The 25,911-nt window shown below is 42.5% G+C and overlaps 1 protein-coding gene across 1 annotated transcript in view; it reads right to left on the bottom strand.

Moving 5' to 3' along the window:
• adgrb3 (adhesion G protein-coupled receptor B3) overlaps positions 1 to 25,911 on the bottom strand; it is a 117,016-nt gene that overhangs the window by 44,723 nt on the left and 46,382 nt on the right. Inside the window, exons 4-11 of the mRNA XM_061087441.1 lie at positions 18,839 to 19,003; positions 17,894 to 18,058; positions 15,978 to 16,142; positions 15,483 to 15,584; positions 9,829 to 9,935; positions 8,616 to 8,810; positions 6,474 to 6,542; positions 3,158 to 3,266 (exon numbers count right to left, since the gene is read on the bottom strand). Of these exons, the coding sequence (XP_060943424.1) occupies positions 3,158 to 3,266; positions 6,474 to 6,542; positions 8,616 to 8,810; positions 9,829 to 9,935; positions 15,483 to 15,584; positions 15,978 to 16,142; positions 17,894 to 18,058; positions 18,839 to 19,003 (1,077 nt within the window). The remainder of the gene's footprint in view (positions 1 to 3,157; positions 3,267 to 6,473; positions 6,543 to 8,615; positions 8,811 to 9,828; positions 9,936 to 15,482; positions 15,585 to 15,977; positions 16,143 to 17,893; positions 18,059 to 18,838; positions 19,004 to 25,911) is intronic.

Here is a 25,911-nt window from a genome sequence, read left to right as displayed (position 1 = left end):
ATATAACAAGATTGTTTTGGCCCAGATTTGACCCACATCAAATACTGGAATGGTGTGGAGTGATGGCACTTGAGCTGTCTGCTCCTGTTTGCCAGATCTGGGCCACAAGCAAGCCATAGCAATACCGCCGGTCAGTGACCTGAATTTGTTTTGTGTAATTCAGGTCATAGTCACGAGTTCCATTCACATCCAGATTACACATTGCCTAGAGCAGCGCATGTCTGCATCCCTCAAGACTCTTACCCTTTGTGCCTGAGCCTCAACATGGTCAGCAGTGCCACATCATTGCCTGAAGTGGCCCACATCCGTTTGCTATCTGAGCTCCAGATGATCATTCACAGCTTTATTTTTTCCCCTTTAGACTACTGCAATCCACTGTTCGCCTGCATCAATAAAATGTCCCGAGTCTCTATGGTCTTCAAGTGGTCCAGAATGCTGCTCCTACACTGTGGTCCATCTTGTTGTTGTTGTTGTTTCACTCTTTAAGTCTTTTTATTTCATTTGAATTTCTTAGTAAATGCTTATTTTTGTATTATCTTATATTCCTTTTAAAATTAGTCATGACGCCTTTTATGTTTTATGTAAAGCCCTTTGAAATGTGCTTTACTAATAAAATGGTCTTGTCTTGGATTTTTGGATTTGTCTTTGCTTTTCATTCCCTGTTTTATTTTGAAACTTTGTGCCTCTTGTCTCTCTCTGGCTTTACTTCCTGTCTTTGCCCTGCATCCCGTCTGCACCTGTCCTCATGTGTTTCACCTGTGTTCATTATCCCTGCCTCCCACGTGCATTCCCGTGTTTCCCTTTGTCTTGTTCGCGCTCCCTGTGTTTCAGTTTCGCTCACCACCGTTAGCCTACTTGTTCTTTCCTCTTGTGGAGTTCTTTTGTGGAGTTTTGGATTTTCAGTTTGTCTCCCTGCCCTCCAGTGACTGTTATCTGTTGATCTATTTAAGCCTTTTCTTCTTTGCTGCTTGGTCAGTTATCTGCATTTGTGTCCTGCAAACACAACACCCTGATAGAGTCAAGGTGATTGTACTTTCAAAGTTGTGGCCCCAACACTATGGAAAGCTCTCCCTTTAGATTAACATGACTGACTTTCATCTCACTTGGTGCATTTCAGTGTTTGAATATGTGGGTTTTTATTGTCTTTCTGCTGCATATTTTTAACTGTTTTCATTGCTTATATTTATTGTGTTTTCTACTTCCTGATGTTATATTATTCATGTGAAGCTCTTTGTGACTTGTCTGAGAAAGGTGCTTTATCAGTTAAACTTACTTATCCTGGACAAGTCTACAGATGTATCAATTGGAAATAAAATCGGTAAAATATGTTTTTGTAGGGAAGAAAATAAAAAGAACGAGCAATAACTTGAGTAGGAGCACTGGTTGTGCCACTTAGTGCTGTTCTCTAAGAAGGACTCACACTGTTTAGTTGCATCACTGCCTCAATATAGATAGATTTTCCATGGTAACTGGTCTAATGGATGGACACAGTTTAATCCATTGTGCTACAGAATGGAGCGATGGCCCCACGGTCATGTAACTGCTCTATACAAACAAAAGTAAAGTATTTTATTTTTATATTTATCGAAGTAAAATGCACTCCTTTTTAAAGAATTTAGTTTGAAAAACTTTACTGTCTTTAAAAAGACAGTAAAGTTTAGAGTTGGTTTTTTAAATAATAAGTTGCATATTGTCCATAAGGCACTGGTCATGTGTTAATGCTTTTTCTGGCCTAAAGAGGAGGCCGTGGCAGAGAGATCGGATGACCACCATTAAGCCAAACTGGAGGGTGTAAATATTCCAGCGTCTGTGAAAGAAGTCAATAATGGTCGGCGTCCGAGCCTCGTTTCCAAGTGTCCGTTACTTAATTTCCCTCTCACATTGTTTCATAATGGCCTTTTGATGGGTGCATTCATCGCGCCATGTTTGTCGTGCTTTTTCCTGGGGGCCGCCTACAGTATAAATCATTATGGAAATCACACACCATAAAGAGCCACTGAGTGCAAGTGTGTGCTCGAAGTGGGTCAAATGTTTGCTATTGTACAGAATACATGGAGGCCTCGCTCCCCATCAGAGGAATTGCCCACCAGCAGCAGCTGTACATGCTCACATTCACTTGCATGAATAAATCAGCACCAAGGTTCTATTATTCCGTTGCGGTAAGTTACCATTTACAGCTTAGTAAGGAATGAAATGCCACCGAGACCTCAGATCAGCAGAGAGGCTCCGCGACACAAGCTAACAGAACCCATGAGAACATTAGGGAGGAGACATAGTTTTCAAAGACTCATATCTATGCACTATATTTTAAGGGGGGAGATGTAATCTGGACCACAATCAGTGGTGCAGAAAATTTGTTTGCGAGTTTATTACAACTGCAAAGAATAACTTGAAATTTCACTTCCAATTTATCTCTTATCAGACACTGAAGATATTTTTTCCCATGACTTTTAATTTCACAAGAAACTGACAAACATATTTTTTTTAATGATGCTGCACTTCTGTACACCGTGCTTCAGGGCATGTTCTACTAATCAAGCCTCTCTCACAGGACTGCAGTAAAGTGCAACATCAGACTCCTACTTTACCTTAGAATACGACAAATATTTAATCTGACATTTATTTTAAACTGCGGATGAATATAGCGACAAGTTCACACACTTATTAATTATTCAAATAAGTTATTTTAGTCTTATTTGTCTTAATCTTCTATTAAATTGCTTTAAATATGAAAATATTACTAAAACAATATCTTTCTAATTAATTGTTTGCACCTGCTGTGGTTTTTAATCTTAGGGTCAGTTGTTGTTGTTCTTAAATGTTGTATATAAATAAAAGTGACTTAACTGGACTCCTTATAGCTGCCGGTTAGGAAAAGCTTGTGTAGGGCTCTTAATATTAGATTAGCTGTTAAGTGTTTTTCTAGGAATTTAGCACATTAAGACCACAATCTCAGTTTTAAATTAACCTTATTGATTTGCAGTAATTCTTCCCCCCCACCAAACCCTCACCACGGGCCATTTATCCTAAATTAATGATGGAGGGGAAATTGACACAAGGAGTGAGCTAAGCACAGGATTATATGTCCATGTCAGGCAGAAAAGAAACGGCAAAATGAACGAGGTCAGGGAGTAAAGTGGGGCTGGTTTCTTCTTACCCAAGTTCCCAGTCATCAAATAGGCGTTGTGGAAATCCTTCATGCCCAGTCCGACGATGTGGATGAATTCCTCTATGACCTGCATGAGCTCCACTGCTCCAGGATAGATCTGGACAAGATGAGAGAAACACAAAAAGACAAGTCCAATGTCAACAGTGCTGCCATGATTAGGTCAATGATAAATGGATGGAGCATAAAATACAAATAAATGATAGTAAATAAATTAAGTATATTAAAAAGCATGAATTTGTTTTTTGATTTTCAGTTTTTAATTTGTGTAAAACTCTTGATATACAATGCATTGTTATTATTATAAAAAATATATACTAGAAACAAACACCGATACAAAGTGTGGATGTTGTTAAAAGTATCTCCTAAATTATATGAAGATATAAAAGTGCGTAAAAAAAGTAAAGTAAATAAGTTAAAGCCAAATAAAGCTTGAAGCAATGATAAAGAACAGTCAGTGGAAGATAAATATAGAAGTTCAACTGAAATTCTAGAAGAACCATTTGATCCATCGCCTGTCATTTCTTTAGTTGGTGTTGCACCACTGAATAAACCTAAACAATCATAAGCACAACACTCTGACCTTCTGCACTATTGTGACTCTTTCTATTTAGATGGAAAGACCATCTCCCCCCCCAAAGTATTTTCATCGGATCAAATAGCCTGTGCAATACATCAGACTAGAGAAGATGAGATACTCTCCTTATTCAAGGGTCTGTTCTGAAAGTCTTCTAACATGGCAGCCATTTTTTATGTTGGAAGATCAGATGGAATCAGAGCCCTGTAATTTTATTTTACTCCCCTGTGGCTGTCGGCAGATTATTAACTTTAATTTGTAGGCACATCTCTGATGGTTGGACACAATGTTTTGTTAGTACTCCTGTTTCTAATATGAAAATCAAAGAAGTTAAAGAAAACATTGTGTTTTCTGATGGAATGCATTTTTTTCTAACATTTTATAATGAAAAGAAATTATAATGATGAAAAAAACAGTGCATTTTAGAGAAAGTCCCTGGTTGGCGTCTCTTCTAAAAGCCTCTAAGAGCGATCGTCTCTGTTCATGTTCTGCTCTGTGGCCCTCAGCAGAGGAAGGAGTTCAGCACCACGGACAGCTCCACTGCTCCACCAGTGACACGGCTGGTCCGCTCAGCTCTTTTCTCCAGGTCAATAAACCGGAGGAACGCTTAATCCCATAACTGACCTTCAAACGACTGCACCACTGTCCCGGCTGACAGTCCCGTGGTGATGAGTCACATCTAATGAGAGGCTCTGATCGACACTGTGTGAAACTTTACACCACAGACTCTAACACATCCGACACTTTCACAAAGTATCAGCGCGGAGAACATTTCAAGAATGTCTGCAAGAGGAACGTGTCATATTTCCACAAAATATTATTGCAGGACTTCGGCGAACGTGAGAGCACATGCTGATGATGTCGGGCAATTAGAGAGACGAGGCCTTTGAGTGGCATTTAGCAATTAACACCTCACTCAGGCCTGTTATTCAACAAACACCTGGGGCAGGTATCTCTCTCCTCGCTAACACCTTGCACTCGGCGTGTTTGCAGATGCCTTTCCGTGTGCCGCTGAGCCGGGGCGAGCGGCTCGGTGATGCCGAAGTTTGAGAGCCTCTGACACAGCAGAGTGAAAGCCATAGTGGGGGAGAGAAAAGCACATCACGTCGCCCCTTCCGGCATGTCTGACGCACAGTGCAGTCATGCTCGTTCCGCTGGTCTCCATGGCAACCGTGAAGATGTGAAGGCAGCGGAGGGAAATGGCTGCAGTGGAGCTTCTGTAGACGGAGCTCTTCCTTTCCTTGCCATGGTAACAGTGACAGGAGGTGAATATATAGTGATCTCTGCACAGAGCCAATTCTGCAGCCAGTAAAAAGCTCATAGTGAGCTGTTTCATCTGGGGGTTTTTTTGAACGTCCGCGGCACGCAGCGTGTGGGTGCTGTTGAGAAACTCGGCTCGGAACACTCATTAATGCGAGAAAAGCCTGCGAGTGAGAAAAAAAACTTAGAGCTGTGAAGTCCAAGCGTCGTCTGGTGAAATCAGACGACGCTGCTTCACCAGTGTCCACTTAGCGGAGTGCCAGAAGTGAAGCAGCACCTCCTTACAAAGGCACATTAATAACTGCAGGAATAATTACCCATGTCAAATAGCTTCTCTGGGTTTTCAATCATGGAGACAATTTCTCCTTTTTCTATATTTTCTCTGATCTATCCGTCTCCCTCACCCACTCCTCCTGATGAAACCGCTCCTTTGTGGGCTCCTCTCACCGTCAACCTGTCTCTTTTGGGGCCTGCCAAGCTAAAGCTGCACTGAATAAACACCAAATTGCTGCCTGCAGAGATGGAGACAGCCATGACTGGCACTCCTGGCAGACCTCCAACCGCTTGTGTCTCCTTAAACCATATCAGTCAGAGGTGGAGAAAATGGTCACAAAAATAAGATCTGACCGATTTTTAAGACTTGCCCCTCTGTCATGTGTCAGCGCAGGCGATACCTAATTTAAGACAATTTAGCAGTGAGGGTGACAACAGAGCAGATGCCCTCTGCTGACTTGCAGTCATCACAGATGGTATCTCAGTCGGGGTCTGGATGTGCACGGTGTCGGGATTCAGGTCGTCTCTGACACCAAAGATGAGAGTTGCCACCTCACAGGCTGAGAGCTGTGTCTGACGGAGCCAGGAGCCTGTCTCCATGGATAAACCCGGCGTCGAGAAAATGTAATGTTCTGAGCTCAGATTTTGATCTACAGTACGTTACTGCAGTGCTGCCGTCTGTCGCCTCTGCAATTCTACTGAATATTGAGACTGTCTTTCTCCTCCGCGCGTGATGGAGCTGCTTTACAGTGTCAGAGAAAGACACACAGGGAATCAGGAATAGTAACTGCTGTGGTACAAGCAATAACACGTCCAAACTGTTTGTCTTTATGTTTAAATTCATCTTAATTAATGGTCTAATCACGGTCGTTGTTGTGATTTGTATGAGCTGAGTGTCAGCCGCAGGAAGTGAGTCCTGCAGTGCTGATGCCTGGACAGCCACAGTGGCACTGCTGCTGCCACCAAGTGGAGGTCTGGGGAACTGGCTCTCCAAATGAGGCCAGATGTCACCCCTGCTAAATGACCTTTCACTGTGATATGTGTGGGTATAACATTATATCAGCACCAACCTGGCTGCCCTTAATCTCTGCTATTCAGACGCAGCGACTATAAACAAGCTTTCAGATGATTTTCGGGGGAGCGTGGCATTCATGCAGAAAGCTAAATTATTTATTGCGTGCGCTGCCAGATGCTTACCTTTTGTGCATCTTCCCATTTCTCCTTATTTTCCTCCTCCAAGAGGTTGCTGATGATTTGAAAGAAGTTCTGTGGAGATGATGAAAGGGAAAATACATAACACGCCCACACACACACACAAGTACTACAGGCACTGCGGCGAGATGCTTTTCAAACCATGAGACATAAACACTGTGCACACGGAGGCGACTATTATGGATGATATACTGACATTTGTGATCGCAGGAAATTAGGGAATTGTGTGCCAGGGGAATAATGGCGTTCCCCGCAAGGGCTCAATGGCGACAGGAAATTCACAGCTGAGACCGCCATGGGGAAATGATTCGAGAAAACATGGAACGTGTGATTTGCCTCTGACAAAAATACACCTTGAACCCTTGCAGCGTGCCGCAAACGCCCAATGCTAGAGGAGAGGAGCACAAGCTGCAATCAGGGAAAGAAAAGGAAGATGAAAAGGAATGTTGGAGCAGATGTGTGGATTGTCTTTTTTTGTTCCAGCAGCGGGAAGCAGGGGCTGCTCGGGGTGCATGCCTGCAGTAGTAATAGGACCCCCTGTCTGATCTTTAGCCTTGTTATTTCGTCTGGTCTACAATGTGCCTGAGGGAGTGGCTCTCTCTCTTGACACAGGCTATCTTGTTTTCTACTTGAATGCTTATGCTCCCTCTGGTGGTAATGTGCCCACTTTAACACTGCATTAGCGCAGAGACACACGGAGGGGGTGGGCTGGCTGGCTGACTGCTCTCCTATCTGCCCACACACACACACACACACACACACACACACACACACACACACACACACACACACACACACACACACACACACACACACACACACACACACACACACACACACACACACACACACACACACCACATAGAGTTCTCATAATAACCAGGGACAGGATGCTTTCCTCATCTCATAGATTGTCTAAGGTGGTGGAGAATGGCTGAATGGGCAGAGTACTCCATCCTTGGCCGGAACATTTTGGCTTTTATTTCTGCAGAATATTAGCAGCGGACCGTGCACCTTCAACCACCGTAAATGTGCACAACACCAGCAGAAAACTCGGAGAAAGGAGCATCCCTGACATTTTGTCGTCCAAATACCACCGAGCTTTGGAGAGGTATAACTTAGTGAGTTGAACATTTTGGGTGATTTAATTATCTCTGTCCTGAGCTGAAGGAAAAAGCTGCATTCCAATTAAGTTTGATCACATTCAAAAGGGACTAAAGCTCCCATAGTCTGTCTATAGGAGAGGGTTTGGGTTTCTTTTCCTCTTTCTGTATATATTCTTACTTTTAGAGTTTATATTCTTTCCTCCCCCTTAAACCTGGACATCGTTAAAGCATCTAACAATGTGAGTTTATTTTCACATTCAATATACTGTAAAAAGCCTTTTGGGTGACATTTTACTGGATTTTATAACCAACAGATGTTTTTTTCACCTTGTTAGAAGCAGAAATCATTTCTACTTCCACACAGAAAAATGGCTGATGTTTACTTATAATTTCATCTTTGTGTGAAAGAACAGCATCTAAACCAGCTTGATACAGTCGCAGAGGAAGATGGGAAACACCCATAAGAACTATAATGGGAGAATTAGGGTTTTTCATTAACAAGCGTACACTATTCAATCTGTTGTTACCAGCACAGGGCGAGCAACAATTACTTCTTTCCCATTCAGCTGACTCTGAAAGAACAGCAGGAGCCAAACATGTGGTGAGGGAAAGACACACACACACACACACACACACACACACACACACACACACACATACACACTCTCACACACAAACACACTCTATAACAATATGGGCCTATAACACTGCACAAAGATGCCTCAGAAGGGTGTCTTTGAAAAACGACACAGCTCTGAGGATCTAAATTATCTTATTGGCGACTGGGGTGGAGCTTTAGCTATAATCTCCATCATCCTATTGACATAAAGAGGATCAAGACAGCAGTCAACCCAGGCATGATGAGATGAAACAGTTCAGGACGTGGTGGGGGGGGGTCTACTGATACAATAGAGACACGGGATGTTCGTCAGCATTTTGTGGTGTTTCCGCCGTGTTGGTCAACGTACACGTCCCAAGCCAAGATCCAAATGTGATAAAACAAACTCCACTCTGCACTTACTTGCACATCGTCAGACGAAGGCTCGTAGCTGGCTCTCTTGAATGTCTCGGTCACATTGCGCAGGATCTCCACAGACGACAGCAGGTCGCCGGCGTAGAAGTTCCTCCTCTGGGTGAGGTCCAGAAGGTTCTTCGTGACTTGGGACATCCCGTCCCCAGCCAGCATCCTCTGGCCCTTCGCAAGGTGCCCCTGAACCTCCAAAAACAGCAGAGGAAAGGACTTGGGGCCTTAGGTGTCCTCAGCAGGTTTTTTCCTTTTTTCTTTTTTTTTTGCCAAATACACACTTAGCTGCACATTCGGAGTTAACGGAGTGAAAAAGATCAGGAAGAAAGAGCCTGCTCTCTGAGGCCCCTCCTGTGACACATGTATATCTGAGCCGGGTCGAAATGAATTCTGCCTCACGGATGTTTTGAAATGAGCCAGTCTGAATAAAAGAGTTAACTGGAGCAGAAGACTCGCATTTAGGCAGAAATTGCACAGTGAAATGACATTTCACATCATTGCACAGGGTTTAGGTCCATAAATACACGTTCACAGGTGCAGATTCTAGTTTTTTACTGTGATGGAGGTTTTTCTTAAATCACCTCTTCTAATGGACGTGTTATTGTTTTTCCAGGCTAAACCCACAAGCCTATATACTATATTTTAAAAAGTGCATCAAGATATTCTCAGATTGAAAATGTCTCCAGAATCCAAATGACTAAAGGATCCATCTCTCCATCTTTGTATATATCTATGTATCTATATATAAACATATATATATATATATATATATATATATATCCCTCTATCTGGATTATTAACTAAAATAAATTGTAATATGTGGAAGTAGATGCTATTTAAAATGCAGTAGTGTGTATGTGTATGAGGAATAAGACCTAATATGATGATACAAAAGTACAATATGCTTCTTCCCGTCTTAACAATAATTTATATCATTTGTTTCTTCTATTTGTTTTTTATCTGATCAGAGACTGACACAGATGAGACGAGAACTGTCTGGAAACACTAAATCAACCCGGTAAGGACCCGACTATGACCGTTCATTACAAAAGAGAAAAACGGCAAAATCAGTGTTGTAATTTACTCCTACTTATTGAACGTGGTTAATCTTTAGGTACAGTGTGATGAGAATTGGGGGAGAGCGGGGGGGAAGGTAATTTATGATGCATTGGAAACAGAGGCAGTGAGAGGAAGCTGACTTTGCACCTACTGATTGCTGCAAGTATCTGAATTCGTTTGTTATGCATCGAGCATAGCTGGGCTGCTCCCAGAAGGCCATACCGCGGTGATCCAAAGAGCAGCGTCGACTAGTGGTGCCTGTAGAGGAGGAAGAGGAGGAGGAGGAGGAGGAGGAGGAGGAGGAGGAGGAGGAGGAGGAGGAGGAGCAGAGGAGACAGCGACAGATTTGGAGGGGAGATGGCAGGAGGAGGGAGGGAGGGAGGGATGGGGATGCAGGCGGAGAGAGCGCAGAGATGGAGGGTGGGGTGGGAATAAGGAGAGCCAAAAGAAAGGCAGATGGAAGTGGAGGGGTGGAGGGAGCGGAAGGACAAAAAAGAAGAGGAGAGAAAAATTAATTCTTCTCATGAGAGACTTTTTTCTTTTTTCTTTTTTTTTTCTTCATTTCGGTCGCCCATCACTCATCATCAAAATTTGATATTGCCCATTAAACGTTGCGGTGGATGGAGAGGGAGAGGGAGGACTCTGGAAGGAAAGTACTGCAGTGTCATACAGAATTGGTTTTATATCACATCGGCTCCAGACGCAGGCTTTTAATGCACAGTACTGAGCGGCGTGGATACAAGATCCAGTGGTTTACTCAACCTACGGGCTGTGATAGCTGTCAGGCATTTAAACAGGGATCCCGAAATAGCCGACCCACCCAACATCCCTCCACATCCCCCCCACACACATCCCACGTATGGGGTCTAACATCACATCTTCCCAGCTGTCGACCGGGCGGAGTGCACTTCACACATCACCCAGCCGCTCCGGCACAGGTGCTTGACATCCCGAGGAAAAACTCCCACAGTACAAAACATTTCCCCTGGCGTCCATGCTTCACATAAAACTCATCGCTATGTCTTCTTCGCTCGCCCGCTCCCTCCCCGCCGTCCACACACAGACAGAGAGAGAGAGAAAGAGATCAAAACCACACCTCCTACGCCCACCTCCTCAACTGCTACTACCTGGCGATGTGCACTTAAAGCCACGAGTGCACACACAACATGGTTATGTGCCGGGGGCGTCCATGCAGGACCGTGAGACGGCCCAGAGGGCAGCAGGAGAGGCCGACTGGTTCACACTTTGCCGAGCATCCGTCGACCCCTGAGCCGGCTTCACCTGGGAGGTTTTATTTACCTTCATATTGCACCCTCCTTTTGTTAAGCACTCCAAAAAATATATATTCTCACATTTCTATTCGATCATCTCCCTGCCCATGACAAATACGGCAGGGTAAAATGTGTATTTTCAAAGGATGCCTGAAAAAATTGGGATTCACTTCAGTTTCCTGGCTCCATCATTCTAAAAGGTCATTGTAAACTGAGAGAGACGGCGGTGTGCTTCAAATGGGAAGCGGCAAAAAGACAAGGAGCAGCGAGAGGAGGCCACGTTCAAGAACCTCCTTAAACTAATAAGCAGGAAAACTGCTCGAATGAAAGACGCAAATCTGGTTTGTGTATCAACTATAAAGATGAATTGAATTCAACAGTAACAAAAAGACTTTGAAATATAAAAAAGACAGATCGGGATTTAGACCTGTGGTCGGCCGTCATTTCAGTATTACACTGGATGACACAATTTTAATGTGAATTCGGCAGAACTGGAAGGTTAAAAAATTGCTCAAGGCCAGAATCATTTTTGTGACACTTATTGGGACAGAGCTCATTTTTTTTTGTCTGCACGACGGATTTGCAGAGAAAATTCATGATTTTAGGTAAAAACAAATGTGGTGGAAGTGTATTAGCTGTATAAAACAAAACCTAATACCACACTTGTTGCCATTTCATAACAAAAAAATCGTCCATAAGCACTTCTCTGGTGCTCGCGGGGTTTGAATTACTGAAGAGGGAATGAGCAACAGTAAATTCAGCTTTATCTCCTTTTGTCATCAGTTTTGTGAATTCAATAGATGCACATTTTTATAAATAAACCTTGTATTTAATTTAGTTTTATATTACTGATTCAAATCCTTTTAAGTTATTTAGAATTGGCTTCGACCTGCGACAGTCGTGGGTTCCAACAGGTTCAGGGCTGCAAACACAAATCTTTTCACTGGGATTTTGCATCAGTCTGTCATCTGTCCATCGGTGATGTACGTAGAGTAGGTTGACTGTGAAATATAGGTCAGTGGAGATGTGCTCCATCAAAACCAAGGCTCCACAGAGGCATTGACCTGTCGCTGTCCGGCTTTTACGGCATCCTTAACTCGGCTGCCATTAGAGGAGAACTTCTGCCCAAACAATCCTCCCCGAGACAAAAAAGGCTAAAAACCAAGTTAACAACCTGAAGAGTTAAGAGAAGAGAAGTCTTTAAAAACACAGGCTGAGGAGGAGCTTTGTGGACTTAGTGAAGTGAATATAACCAGTGGTGGAAAAACAACAGAAATCCTTTAAAAACAAAATCTTGCAGACTATGAGATCCTAAAAAATGTATGGGACATGTTTTAATACTGCATGTGCTAGTAAATACTATATAGGATGGTGTTATTTGTGAAAGGGAACGGGATCATTTTCCTCTGTGTTAACCTGTGCTACCTTGGTGTAATAGCTTATGGTTCCGTTGATTTAATTGCTCCTTCTTTCAGCCGAGTGACTCAAACTTCAGTTGATGATTCAGATTTCTCATTAGAGAATGAGCATCAGCTTATACATGCAAAATCTCTTCTGTAAGGCTACTGGTAAAAACCATCCACCTCCTCCCACTGTCCAGAGATGAAGCCAAAATATATGGAAACACACCCTCTTCCACATTTGGAATCTGCACAGTAGAGGGACGCCGCAGCGTCAGCAAGGTCCACGCTCGACCAATCACGAGTCAGTCACAGCTGTTAATCAGGACATTTCAGTTTGTTTTTAGAGCCTCTATTTCCAAATAAAACCAACTACTGTAATTAAACACACATTAAAACTATCTGAAATTACAGAAACCATCTTGGAGAAAAATCTATTCAACCCATACTGCAACCGGCCACCAGATGGTGTTTGAGATACTTTGGCTTCACTTTTGGGGAGCTGTTATGGCGTCCATCTTGATATATAGTCTATAGTCTGTATTTGTCCTAATACAAGGTGCACAGTTAGATTAAATGATACTGAACATATTGGGTTTTTCGTCTTATTTAAGAAAAACGAAATGTGACTGAGTATGAGATGAAACAATTTTGTGAAATATAATTCTATCTCATTATTATACAAACACAGTATAATTAAAGAAATTCAGTTATATAATGTATAAGATCACGTGGTTGCTCATGTGGTGTTTTGCTTCTACCCTCCACAGCACACAGAGGTCACCTAAGGAGCAGCTGTAAGTGTCCTTTACGTGTTTACAGATGTCTGATCGTTTTCTGAGTGATCCAAAGCGAACAAATTCATCTGCTGTCTGCTAGCATCCTCTCGACTTTTCCCTCTTTCTCGCCTCCGGTGGCAGTTGTCATCGGCGATGACCGCGGCTGCGCTGACGACCCTGTTCCTATGATGACCTTGATGACGCCAGCTGACTGCAGCTGAGTAGGCACTGATGGCTCTAACACATTCAGACGCCTCACCCGCTCAGTCTCACTGCGTTTGTGTCGCACACTTTGTCGTGTCGCTCTCGCTGATCAATATTTCATCTTTGTTTATACTCGCTCGGAGCAGCCGTTACGTTTCTGACTCGTCCTCGAACAGGGGAAGAGGTCTGGACGTGAGGGGTTTGGTCTCTTTTCCCGTTTCTTCTCATCGAAGGCCATTGCTGGATTGACCTTAATCTAATTACCGGCCAAAGGTCGGAAGGTGTTGATTTCATTTATAGTTCCATAATGTGCGCTCTGTGAAACCTGCTGACACCGGACCTGTGATTAATGGCTTTAGATATAAACTTGACCCGACCTGAACAGTTGTTCATCATGCTCTGTTTTCCTTGTGGTCAGTAGCGGCTGTGACCGGGGGGACGTGCTGCAGTTAAAACACTAAAATATGGCTGTTATTCTACCCTTTTATCAAGATACTGTTCAGGCATTAAAGGTTCTGCTTCTCAATTAACTGATACAGCAGCCTTGTGTTATTGCTCTAGGCAAATTGTTGTGCATCCTGTGCATACAGATCACGATCTTCAAGTCCACCAGCACTGACGCACACAAAGAAGTCGGCACAAATTTATTATGAAATGTCACAATGTGTTGACCTGCAGTGCAGTGTGTAACATTAAACAGTATATACACAGCAGCAGGTGTAACAGGATCCACATTTAGCTCCATATAAGAGGAGTTTGTGGAACAAATTAGTCGTTTATGTGTGAGGTTCACAAGACTACTGTTAATTTCCTTTTTTTTTTTTATTATAATTAATGTAATTAATGAATGTGATACCGCTAAGTAAAGAAAAGTAATTAGTCTGGCTGCATGAAGGAGCCAAGTGTCTCACTCTGACTAAGTGACCTGAGACACCTCTCAGTGTAAATTAAATTGTTAATCAGTGAAGGTGTTAAATTTCCGTCACAAGAAGACGACGACGCAAAAGAACCCCCCCCCCCCCAAAAAGTCCTGATAGTGCGAGCTTGAAAAAGCTTTGTAGTGCCGAGCAGTTATTAACCATAAAACTAATGTCAAGCCGGAGAGCTAATGTCACACTAGTAAATCTGACTCTGCATAACTTTGCCTCAGGTGAGCCATCTGTGAACGGCACTGTGTTTTCCTGCCACACCTAATTTACCAGTTAGCCTTTTTTTCACGGTTGTGAAAGACGTGTCCATTCAGGGAGTCCAGCGTGTTTGGAGTTTTATAACATGTGACTTTCACAGCCGACACCATCGTCCTGTTGTCTTCCTTCTGCAAACTGCCCTTCACCACACACAGAGATAACCTGGATCACAGCAGCGTTACCATCGGTTGCATTTCTCATTTTATCCTCTCGCCTCTTTACCCTCCTTCCCTCCTCTCCCGTCTTTCTTTCCGGGAGCCGAGTGTTAGTCTCGCCCTGTTAGAGAACGTGCATCCTCTCGCTCTGATGCTCGTCTCTCACTGCACATATTAAAGCTTCTGCTTAATGTCTGAAAACAGACCTCAACAGTGCTCACTTCCCCCCCCCCTTCCCATCTAGTACACACCTTTTGCACTGACAGGTGCAGAAGCATCGCCGTGTGTGGAAATGAAGGGAAGGAAAAGAACATTCACTTTCTCCTTTAAACTGGAAACAGGGCTGTTGGTGCCATGCAAAGATTTCAAGGGAAACTAAAGTTGTGTTAACTTTCCTTTGTGGCCTTATTCTTCATCATAGTAGAGGAACATTTATGACACCAGTGTGTTTCAAAGCCATACTTTGAAAACAATGCAAATGTGGCTCCATCGATAGTCTTGAATAAACTTTATATACGTGAAATATTATTCCATTTTTTAGCCCCTTTTATTAGAGGTATTCTCTTTTTAGATTCCATCAACCACATTAGTTCACCTGGTCCATTCTGAATGCATGAGAGTGAACCGTGCAACATCTTGCTTTCGATTTATTTCGGTGAAAAAAAAAAGGCAGAGGAAACGATCTTTCGTATATTCAAGACAATCTCTGTTGAATGTGTAACAAACAGAAATATTTGCAACACTTCCTGTACCTGTGTCAAAGTAAATACCATAGTGTTGTTGCAAATTGTATTGAAGGTGTTGCTCACCTGTGGCATTGGGGGGGCATCTGTTGAAGGCCAGTTCTCCCGAAGGCGTCCGTCTCCACACCATGGACGCCGCATAGTCCTCGGGACAAATCTCATACGGTGCTGAAGAGCAAAGTGATACTGAGTTAATGCAAAGAGGCAACAGCTGTGCAGTGCTGGGGAATATCACTGTGGGAGCTATATTATAATAATAATAATAGTTTTATAATGATATAGATGATGACAATGAGTTTAATGCAAATTTATTTTGGAAATTGCAGCGTGAGCTGTAATGATACTTGCATTACTCAGTATGTCCATGACCATCATAATACATCCAAATTTATTCACCCCCCTCCTCTGTATCCACTTATCTGCATCTCCTCTTCACATTCTGTTTGAAATCATCTCGTGTAATGAGACATGTCATTCAACTGCACACTGATAATCATCTTCCCGCTTTCAATTGGCTCCCCCCGTCCCCTCTGCGTAAAGTCTGATTATCCTCCGGCTCACCTGGGCAGCGCTGGTCGCTGCACTTTCGGACTTCCTCTCCCTTGCCGTCGCACTGCTGCCCGGTCGCCGCCGCCCCCTGACACACCCGGACTCGCCTCTGCCAGCCGCCGTCGCACGACTTCGAGCAGCCGCTCCACGGACCCCAAGGATTCCACTGGCCGTTGGCTAGAACAGAAGCACGCAGGGTCAGAGCCAGATACTCTAAGATGAATCAAATTATTAAACCAACACCTACTACGACCCATGATTTGTATTCGTGTGTGAAATCTAAAATAAGTTTCTGATTGCACTTGATTCTAAATGATTAAATAAATGCAGTTTGTTGTTAATATTCCAAAACTGAATACGATTACTCTGAATAATCAGGAGACTGTGTGTTTTACGACTCCAGGAGCTGCTCTGTCAGTGGTGATTATTTGCCTCACTTTGCCAATATTAAAACTCATTTTTGCTGAAGTTTCCAAAACGGGCGGCATGTTTTATGTCCTTGTAATGAAGACTGTTAAATTGTGCATTAGACACAAAAAAAAACCCAGATGCGCCCCTTCAGCGGTGTAGTAAATCACATACCCTTGTCTGAACGGAGAGGTACAACACTCTGTGAGCAGCGAACACACTCTACTCTGGTCTGCACCTCCACTTACCCCCTTCTGCACACGTGTCAGGCTGTTTCATGTCCTACAACTAACCTCTGTCACGTCCGCTTCCACCAGGAGTAAAAAAAAAAACAGGAACCACTGTGGGGTTTTTGGGGCTAAAACTATCCACCGGACCCAGTAGATACTGAAGCCTCTGGCCCGACATCAGAGCAGCAGATTCCTCAGACAGACGCATGCTCGTGTGTTTCAAAGAGCTCAGTGAGGACGTTCTAACACATAGCATTGATTCAAAGTCCCTCACAGGCCTTTATTGTATAATTAGGAGGCAATCTTTTGACGTCATTGTGTTTTTTATTTCACTTTTTAAAGGATTCTACACTTAATACTCAATGATGCCTGTCTGTTTTCCTGAGAGAAATATTGGGATTTACCTTGAAATGTTTCGGGTTTTTTTTGTTCAGTAAACCGGGGCGACCCCTCAGATTCTCTTTTAATAACGGCCGTCTGCAGTCTCTCTAATATCTGATCCCTCACCTCGGAGACAAATGAGACTGGCTGGGCCTCATTAAATGAAAAATTGCATAATGCGTCCTCTCACAATGAGGCAACCGGCAGCCTCTCCTGCTTCATTATCATTCGCACGGACTAAAAATACGTATTCACCAGCTTTTACCGCTGCTTTAGCCGTCTGAGAGAGCATAAGGCTAGATGGCTGGTTACGCAACACCCCCCCCCCCTGAATTTCAACAATTTGAGAGGAATCTCTTTGCCACACACATACATACAAGTGAAATACCCCCCCAAAAAAAGGGAAAGAAAAGAAGAGCATTTTTTTACTCTGCTCTAGTGAAAATTGCATCAGGAGATTATGAGAGTGTTCAGGCCCTTCATATGATCAGACAATTCAAAGCCTGATGGAGAGCACTAAGCTGACATCTTTGAGCCTCTAATACATCTATGATGTTGACAGGCAGTTTGGACAGCTAACCCGTGCATTATGGGAAAGGCATACAGTACATCTAACTGGATTTCACAAATCCAATTGATAGAGCATGGTCTTAAACATTATTCTGGATTCTTACAACACAGATTTGACTCTTGCTACGAGGCTCCTCAGTGTGCAACACAAAGTAAATCAGGATCTGTATTTAATCTTAAATTCAATCTAAATTTTCTATGATTACAGTGCTTGTGCTTAAAATAGTGATTATGTGGGTCGAGGTCTATTTGTAGTTCTTTTCCCTTATTACAAATCATGATTTATTTTAATTTAGACATCAAAGTGGATATATAGAATTAAGAGGCTCAGGATTTTACCTGTGCAGTCAGGATTATGGCACTCTCTGCTTTCTGCCCAGTGACCGCGACACTCAGATCCCCCATGGGCGGCTGCTGAACACTGCCTGGTCCTCTGCTGAGTGCCATTGGCACAGGTCACCGAGCAATCGCTCCAAGAGCTCCACTCCTGCCACTGTCCATCCACTGAGGCACCAACCACAACCCAACAAGCGTGTCCCAAGCGGAGGGAGAAAGAGGGCAGACAGAAATGGGAGGAGATATTCAGATCACTATTCCCTCGCAGACGTGAGAGCCAATAAGACATTAGGTGGAAAGCAAAACAAAAGTATTCAATGAATCACATGACTTTTTGGTAAATCTGGGAGAATTGTATTCTTTCAAAGGTTAGAAAATAAAATAGTCAAATGCGATAGGAGAATAAAACATAAAATCTGTTTTAATAGAATGTTTTTATGTTAGATTATTATCATGGCTACTGCACAAAATGCACACACACTATTTGTTTGCCGCCTTCCATCGTCCATGTGGGGTTGGAGGGAAAGCATCTGCGACTGAGTGGTTTTCACTGAGTCTGTTACCAGAGCAAAGCTAACATTTACTGTGTGGAAGAACTCATCATCACTAATCTGCTTAGCACTCACAGGCAATTGCGAGTAAGTGATGTGGACGTCGGTAGCAGTATTGACAGGGTTTCCTAAACAGCATTATTCTGTAAGCGCTATTACTTTAAATGCACCGCAAAATGCAGTCACTCTTCTTTTTTTTTTTTACTCACCTTTGCAGTATTGTATTGATTAATGATTAAATCGCTGTGTGTGAGGGAAACTGCTAGCGTCCTCAAGAAAGGAACTTCTGAAAAGTGTTGATCATCATCTCTGCGATTACATCTTTTATATTTCGCCTTTAGTAATAACGGTTGATATTGTTATTTTTAAATGCATTTAAAGAGCAGTGAGATAATACCTGGGCACAGGGCTATGTTGCAAAGCTTAGTCTGGGTCTCAGGTCCATCACAGGCCCTGCCTCCGTGCTGGGGAGGGGCGCACACCCTAGTCCTAGTGCGATGCCCTCGGCCACACGTGAAAGAGCACAGGCTCCACGGTGACCACTCATCCCATACACCGTGTACTGCGGGCACAGAAAAGGCGTCAGGCCTAATCAATGTCCCTCTCCCTGCTGTAGCATAAACAAACCCATAACAAACTGCAGCCAGCTATAAATGAAATTAAATCAATCAAAAATAATTAGCAACAAAACTAATGTAAGGGAAACACTGAGCGAGCAGACTGTGTGTGGCTGAGCCACAAGCTTCAGTCACCTCTGTGCATGCAGTGTTCTTCATCTTGTGCACAATGATGATGAATACTTATCCACTAACAATTAGATAAGAAATATCTTCACATGGACGTTTTAACATACAGGAAGAAACAATACGAATCCACTCTTTCTAACTGGGTGAGGAGCTGCAGGTCTATTCTTCTTCTTGGGAATCTAGAGGCACTGAACCCTCAGGTTAACATAAGCTGACAATTGTGTTGCAGAACTGTCATCTCCTCAACATACTAAATGGTTGTTTTACACCAAACGGACAGGACTTCACCTGGTCTCAGACCTCAGAATAACAGTTCACATTTCAGGTTTTGTCAAATAATTTGTAAGGACGTGGCCACTCTGACTGAAAATCAGCCCGACTGTCCAAATCCAAAGGAAACTGTATCATTAAGAAGACACTGGTGTGTTTCGTGGATATGCCTGCGGGCAATTATGCAAAAATGTTCCATAGAGCGATAATTCTCTCTTCCTCAAAATCATTCTAAATCCCATGTGGCACATTATTAACATGGACACCTGGGACATGGGACTGCTGCAATTGTTCAATCCAAAAATATTAAAATGTAAATTGGAAAGGTAGCTTTAAAACAGCAACAGCGGAATGTGGGTGATTTGTTTTGCATCTTGGTTTGGGTGTAATTTCAAGAGGATTCTGTTTGAGGGATGCTGAGTCTTAGAACTGCGGAGGATTTTTGCTTTGGGCTCAAAGTTTTACTTCAGAGAGGGAAATATGGAAAACAGAGAGACAGACAGAAGTAAGGACACTTTCTGTCTCGTGTCCCCACAGAGACAAATAACAATAATGAAATGAAATGATGAAGACACTGGTGATTTAAATGTAAAAGTTGAAGCACTCATATTAGCATCTAAAGTGCATTTACTGAGACAATTAAAGTCTCCAAAATAAACTTTAAGTGGATGGTAATTGGATCAAACCCAAATCACACTGGAGCGATTCTTAAGCACCAGACGTACGCATTGTTTCAAAATGCACAAAACACAATTTAGCTGTGAAGTCCTTGTTTTCTATGCAGCTTCAATAACACCCAGGGAGCTGCAATGGGAACGTCAGGTTGATGTGGGAGCAGCCGTGTATATACATTTACATAAGAACAGATTCAATTATTCTAGCCTATGTGCACTAACAAACAACAAAATGAGGAACACAACAAACTTAAGGACTGACGCATGGAATAAAAATGTATGGAAATTGGCGGCAGACACCACCGATCGTTTGGCATTTAATCATCTTGGATAACAAATGGGATTTAAGACGCTGGAAATCTGTCCGACTGCTTTGTTTACAGGCAACCGGCGGTTCCTGTTCCGAGAGGTCACGGACCTGTGCAGAGGCTTAAAGATGCCGCGGAACAATAGTCAGATCTCAGGATCAGTTGCAGAGCCGTCGGATCATGGAATCAGGCCGATGGGCCGCCATGACGGGAGCTAGCGTCTGTCCCTGCCCGTGCCTGCAGGCGCAGCTTTGATGCTCTTAGCTAAGTGTCCCGTGGTGGCCGGAGCGTTTACTTTGAAAATGTGGAGTTCAAAGCAGCCAGTCACCACTGCTAGCAGTGATGGAAAAGGATTCCGCTTCTTTGTGTGGTTTCCCTCTGAACCGCGGCCATGATTTACTGGGACAGACATGAGCAGTCGCACAGTGCCCCTAGAGGTGAAACTCTTGGATCACCACAAGATGGTGGCCGAAGCGAGTGCGTTTCCCAAGCTGTGTTATTAATTTGCAGTAAACTGGGATTTGGTTGGCCCTCTCATATCATTCCAGTGAGGGTTGAACTTGTTAGCCTGCCTCTTGTGCTCAACTGTATTCATCATGCAGTATTTATTATTTTGCTGCCGACTCATTATTTTTGCCACAGGGCTGTTTGAGGCTCCGTCTCGAATCCACACTGCTAAGCATAAAGCTGCACTTTACATCTGTCGTGCTCGATATTGCACCTGGCTCGTGCATTTGCACAATGTTAAGAAGGCAACAATAAATGTTTTTGGCCGTACAGCAGGTCATCCTTATTCATATAGTGCTTAGTTAGTTTCAGAGTCCTTCAGGTTCACAGAGTTTTCTGAATAAAGAGTTAATAGTCAGAGTCTGGATCATAATCAAGTTAAAAATGCCAAATAGTACGCCCTTATTATAAGTGCTGGCCTGCATAATAAACCCTACTCAAACTTTTACAGATTTTATTTTGCCCTTGAAATTACGTGGGCAAAAGCCAGTGTTCAATAAATGTAATTGCCTGTAAATGCTCCTCTAAATTCCCAATTTTGTATGTATTAGTCATAATTTTATGTTTTGCAGAAGCCTCCACAGAAAATATCTTGTACTTGGTATGATTATGTCTAATATAATTGTTGTTTTATTTCTTGTCACTTCTACTTTGTGTACATGTTTTTCACTTTCTTTATAATTATCACTGTCATGTATTAATGTCCTATAATCAAAATTTAAAAAAAAGCTTTCACTTAAGTTTTTCTCTTGAGAAACAAACCAAATATAATGTGAGGGAAATCAGTAGTTGTAGACTTTATCAAAAATCAATATTTTTGCCTATAATTTAGAATATAAATTGTTGTTCCATGTTTAGGCTTGTATCAGTTTGATGTCTATGCAACGCTTACATATTTATGAAATTCCACAAGAGCATATTAGCCACCAAATGTATCTCACAACAATCTGTGGGAGCAGAAACCTGCCAACCACCCAAATCCCAGTATAATTATCCATGGGAGCGATACCTGGGAAGCTGGGTGTGTAACTTTAACGAAAAATATCATCAAACTGTGGTTAAACAGGAAGTAGTTTCATTTGATTCAGTTTCAGTTCATTGGTTTATTTTATTCTAATCCTCGAGGAAGTCCAGAGTTTTCCAACTGACTGACGCATCTCAGTTATTAATTTGAAATATAAACAACTTCCTCCAAGTTGTGTTTACTGTGTTGTTGTCCTGTTATTATAAATGTCTGGCTTTTTGGGGGATTTTTTATAATGAATTATATTTGTGTTGGGTGGTGATGCTGTGTTCCTGTGAAATAGAGTCACGGGGGAACTCATTTTGGTGGAACTATTTCATGGTGGGTGGCGTGTTACACATTGGTGGTGAGATTTTAATCTTCGTCAAAACCAGCTTCAGTGTGTCTGGTGCCAGATCAGATGCTGGCTCCTGCAGTGTGTCTGCAGCTAAATTCAAAGGGAATTTAAGGCTTTTTAAGATATCTTGCTGTCACTAGTGATGAAATATATGAACAAGCTTGTGATGGAAAATAAGCATCCTATCTCGGACTCCACCGCCTTGATCCCCATTGTCCCAAATGAATGACAGCCACATGTCAGTTTCCATCAGAATTCTCTTAATGTTCGACTTGTATTTGCTTATGTTCATAAACTCACTAGCTGACATTATTTTGACTTAAACCTATCCAGAGTCTTGTGATGCAGCACATTTACCGGAACTGATAATTCCTCCTCAGTTTGGCAGACTTGAAAAGTTTTTGCAGTGACCTTTGGAGCTGACGTTCCCATCAAGACCCAAGCTGAATCATTTTTAGTGCTTTTTTATTTGTAAAGTTGAGACACAGAGTCTGTGTCAAAATCAAGTTAAAAATGCCAAACGCCCTAAGTTATTATAAGTGCTGGGCTGCACAATAAACCCCACTCACAATTCTACAGATTTTCTGATTGCTGATTGAATAAGGAATGGAAGGGGAGGAAAACGGCACCAGAATGATGTGCCTAATGGTAGATATTATATCCACAGTCTACATCCAGGGAGTCAGACTAACTTTTTCTAAATTTCTGCTGTAAGAAATAATAAATATTAAAGCAACACTATGTAACTATTGCCGAGCAACAGCAACTTCTCTGGCCACAAGTGGTTATTAATTCTGGGAGTGTTCAGAGTCGGACTTGAGCTGTTTTCACCTCCACTTCCTCCCACTATCCAGACATGACGCTAAAGTCTCCGTGATTCGTACGCCAGCATCTTTTGTCTTTGGAGGCGGAGTCTGCGGATTGTGGGATGGAGCATCAGCTGTAAATTGTTATGTTTTTACCTTGTTTGTGTTGCATCAAATAATTAATAAAAACTAACCTTACTATATAAGTTCACTTTGAGTGTTTATGTTTTAGTTTGGTCCATGTCCCCTTCACTTACTACACAAAAGACTAATAATTGATGACCTATACTGCAGTCAGCCACAAGGTGGCGACTCAGATGCTTTGGAGGAGCTATCAAGTCATCCATCTTTATGTACTGTCTTTGGTTTTGTCTTTTGACCGAAGCTCTGACTCTGTCGTCTTCTCCCTGAACTGAAACATGTGGGTGTATGTAACGTGTATATTCAGACGCAGGACTGCTGCCATACTCGGTTATAAAATGTTGATATTTGAAGATTCCTCACTGATTTGTTTGTGACTTCTAGGTCTTTTCAGATTATCCGCAGTTAGGCGTTACTGTTGCTGGGCCTAACTATCATCCAGCTCTTCTAGCAGGAGATCAGGAGCAGATGTGAAGAGTGAAATGAAGGAGCACCATTCTCCCCATTATAAGTCAGTGTTTCCCCTCAAGATCCTTGTGAAGCTGTTGCTTAGTGAAATAGTTGCATAATGTTGCTTTATCACAAATGAAAGTAAACCAGGCTGTCCATGTTCACAGTGTAACACCCATGACAGGATGAAGCAAAAAATGTGTTTTACTGCTGATTTTACTCAGTGTTTGTTAAAGTGTGCCGTTCAAAACAATCAACAATAATATATTTACAATCGCTCACTCTAATAGAATACTATTGAAATCCTCTCACTTTATTATCAGCTACGATTGAATTATTTCACACTTGTTCTGTATTGGCACGAAACATTGGCACTGGATGTGAACTGCAGAAATGTCAAGTATTAACAGGATTGCTATAGACTGGACTGCTTTCCTTCTGAGGGGAGATAACTGCACTACAGTTCAGAGGAGAAACAAGATACAGCCATGGGTGTTGGGTTATAATGGGGGAGGCTTTTATAGAACAGAAATGTTGCTGTATTTTGACAGATGCATTGTGTTGGGGCGAAAAGCATCACAACCTGTATGAAAGCTTTCAGATTTGCCGGCGTGCTTGATCTGCGGCTCGCAGCGCCGGAGCCATTACTCACAGATGATGCTGATGTCTTTTGGTGATGGTGACTGTAAGGTAAGGTTCCTTTAAGGCTGCAGCGACGTGTCTCTAATTTGAAACATGTATTTCAGAGACATCCTCACATCTTGGCACACTGCAGACATCTTGAAGAAAGCGGATTGATCCGTTTGCCTTTCAGAATATTAGATATGGACTCTGCGTTTCATGTGGCTTGGTGCCAGGTGGGATTTTTTTTTTTGTGCAGCAGTTTGCAACTGTGACTTTGTATGGTTGGTGCTATATCAGCTCCATGAGCCCGGTGTGAGGGTTTTAATATAGGTAAGTGAGGAGAAACACCCTGCTATTTCAGATATTACAGGCAATGTAATTTATCGTCACTGCAGGACCACAGTACATTGGATAGGGTCTAACTTAAAACCCATGAAACAATGCAATAAATTAAAAAGACTTAACTTTATGCCCCCTTCTCTTATTTCCTCTAAAAGAAGAGAAAACTCCTATCACAGTCTTACTCTTGTCAAAATTGCCTTGGAGGTTTCCCAGAGTTTTATGGCCCAGTTATTTGGTGATAACGACTGCTGCTTTATTATGTGTAAGAAAGTTCCGGATCCACAATTAGCCACGAGTAAATGCCTAATGTTTGCAGGTCTTGAGATAAATCAAAGGCACTAATGAATTCACATGGGCAGCTCTGCAAGTTCAGATGCTAAAGTTCTAATAATTCTTTATTCTTTATACCTGGAATATGGTTTTTTTTCAGGAAATAGGAGCTTTAATGCTGTCTGAGCGAAATATTAATGACCACAGAGAAAAGACTGGTGGTATTTAGGCGACTTTTATTTCTAAAGGACTCACTCGTTTTTCACTTTTTAGTGTCCACGCAGAGTAGAGAGAAAAACCCTTTTGAAAACTGCCAACTTCACGTTTGCATGTGCCGCAACTAGCAAATGTGCCGCAACTACATCCGAGATCAGAATGTCAGAAGATAGAACTCGCAGCACTTTTGATCAGCCGTAATTATTGAAGAGTCTCTGGTGCAGTCTCAGAAGCATCATGCTCAACAGTGCCAGCGAATATCTCGACTGAACACGGAGTTCAGGATCTCATTACTAAATCTGCATGTTCGTGTGTCTTAGCAACCCCTCAAAAAAAAGCATAAAGGCGACTCTGCTCGGAAAAACAACAGGCTTACCCTACCAGATGCTCAAAGACAATTATTAGCGCTCGGCAGTCACCCGTCTGAAGAGGATGTGATGCCGATATACCTGACTACCAGTGACTCATCTGCCATGCCCTTATGGGCTGAGCAGGAAAATGCCTCACAGCGCGTGTGAAGCGACGCTGTCAAGCTATTTCGAAGTGCACAGCTGACCTTCAGGAAATGAAGCCGATGACATACCAGGATCAGCGGCTCCCTGAGCACAACCACATGTCATTAAACCATTTCAATGCTGATGAATTGCCCAACAGTTACATGAAATGGAAAACACAAATGTGATAATGACAAAAAAAAAAAATGAAGACATTCACAAAATAACATTTAAAAGGAAATCATCAGATTAGGTATAACA

The sequence above is a fragment of the Limanda limanda genome, chromosome 15, assembly GCF_963576545.1.
Source record: "Limanda limanda chromosome 15, fLimLim1.1, whole genome shotgun sequence".
In the NCBI taxonomy this organism is placed as follows: Eukaryota; Metazoa; Chordata; class Actinopteri; order Pleuronectiformes; family Pleuronectidae; genus Limanda; species Limanda limanda.
Note: the sequence above shows the minus strand (reverse complement) of the source record. Positions and strands in the feature narration are given on the sequence as shown.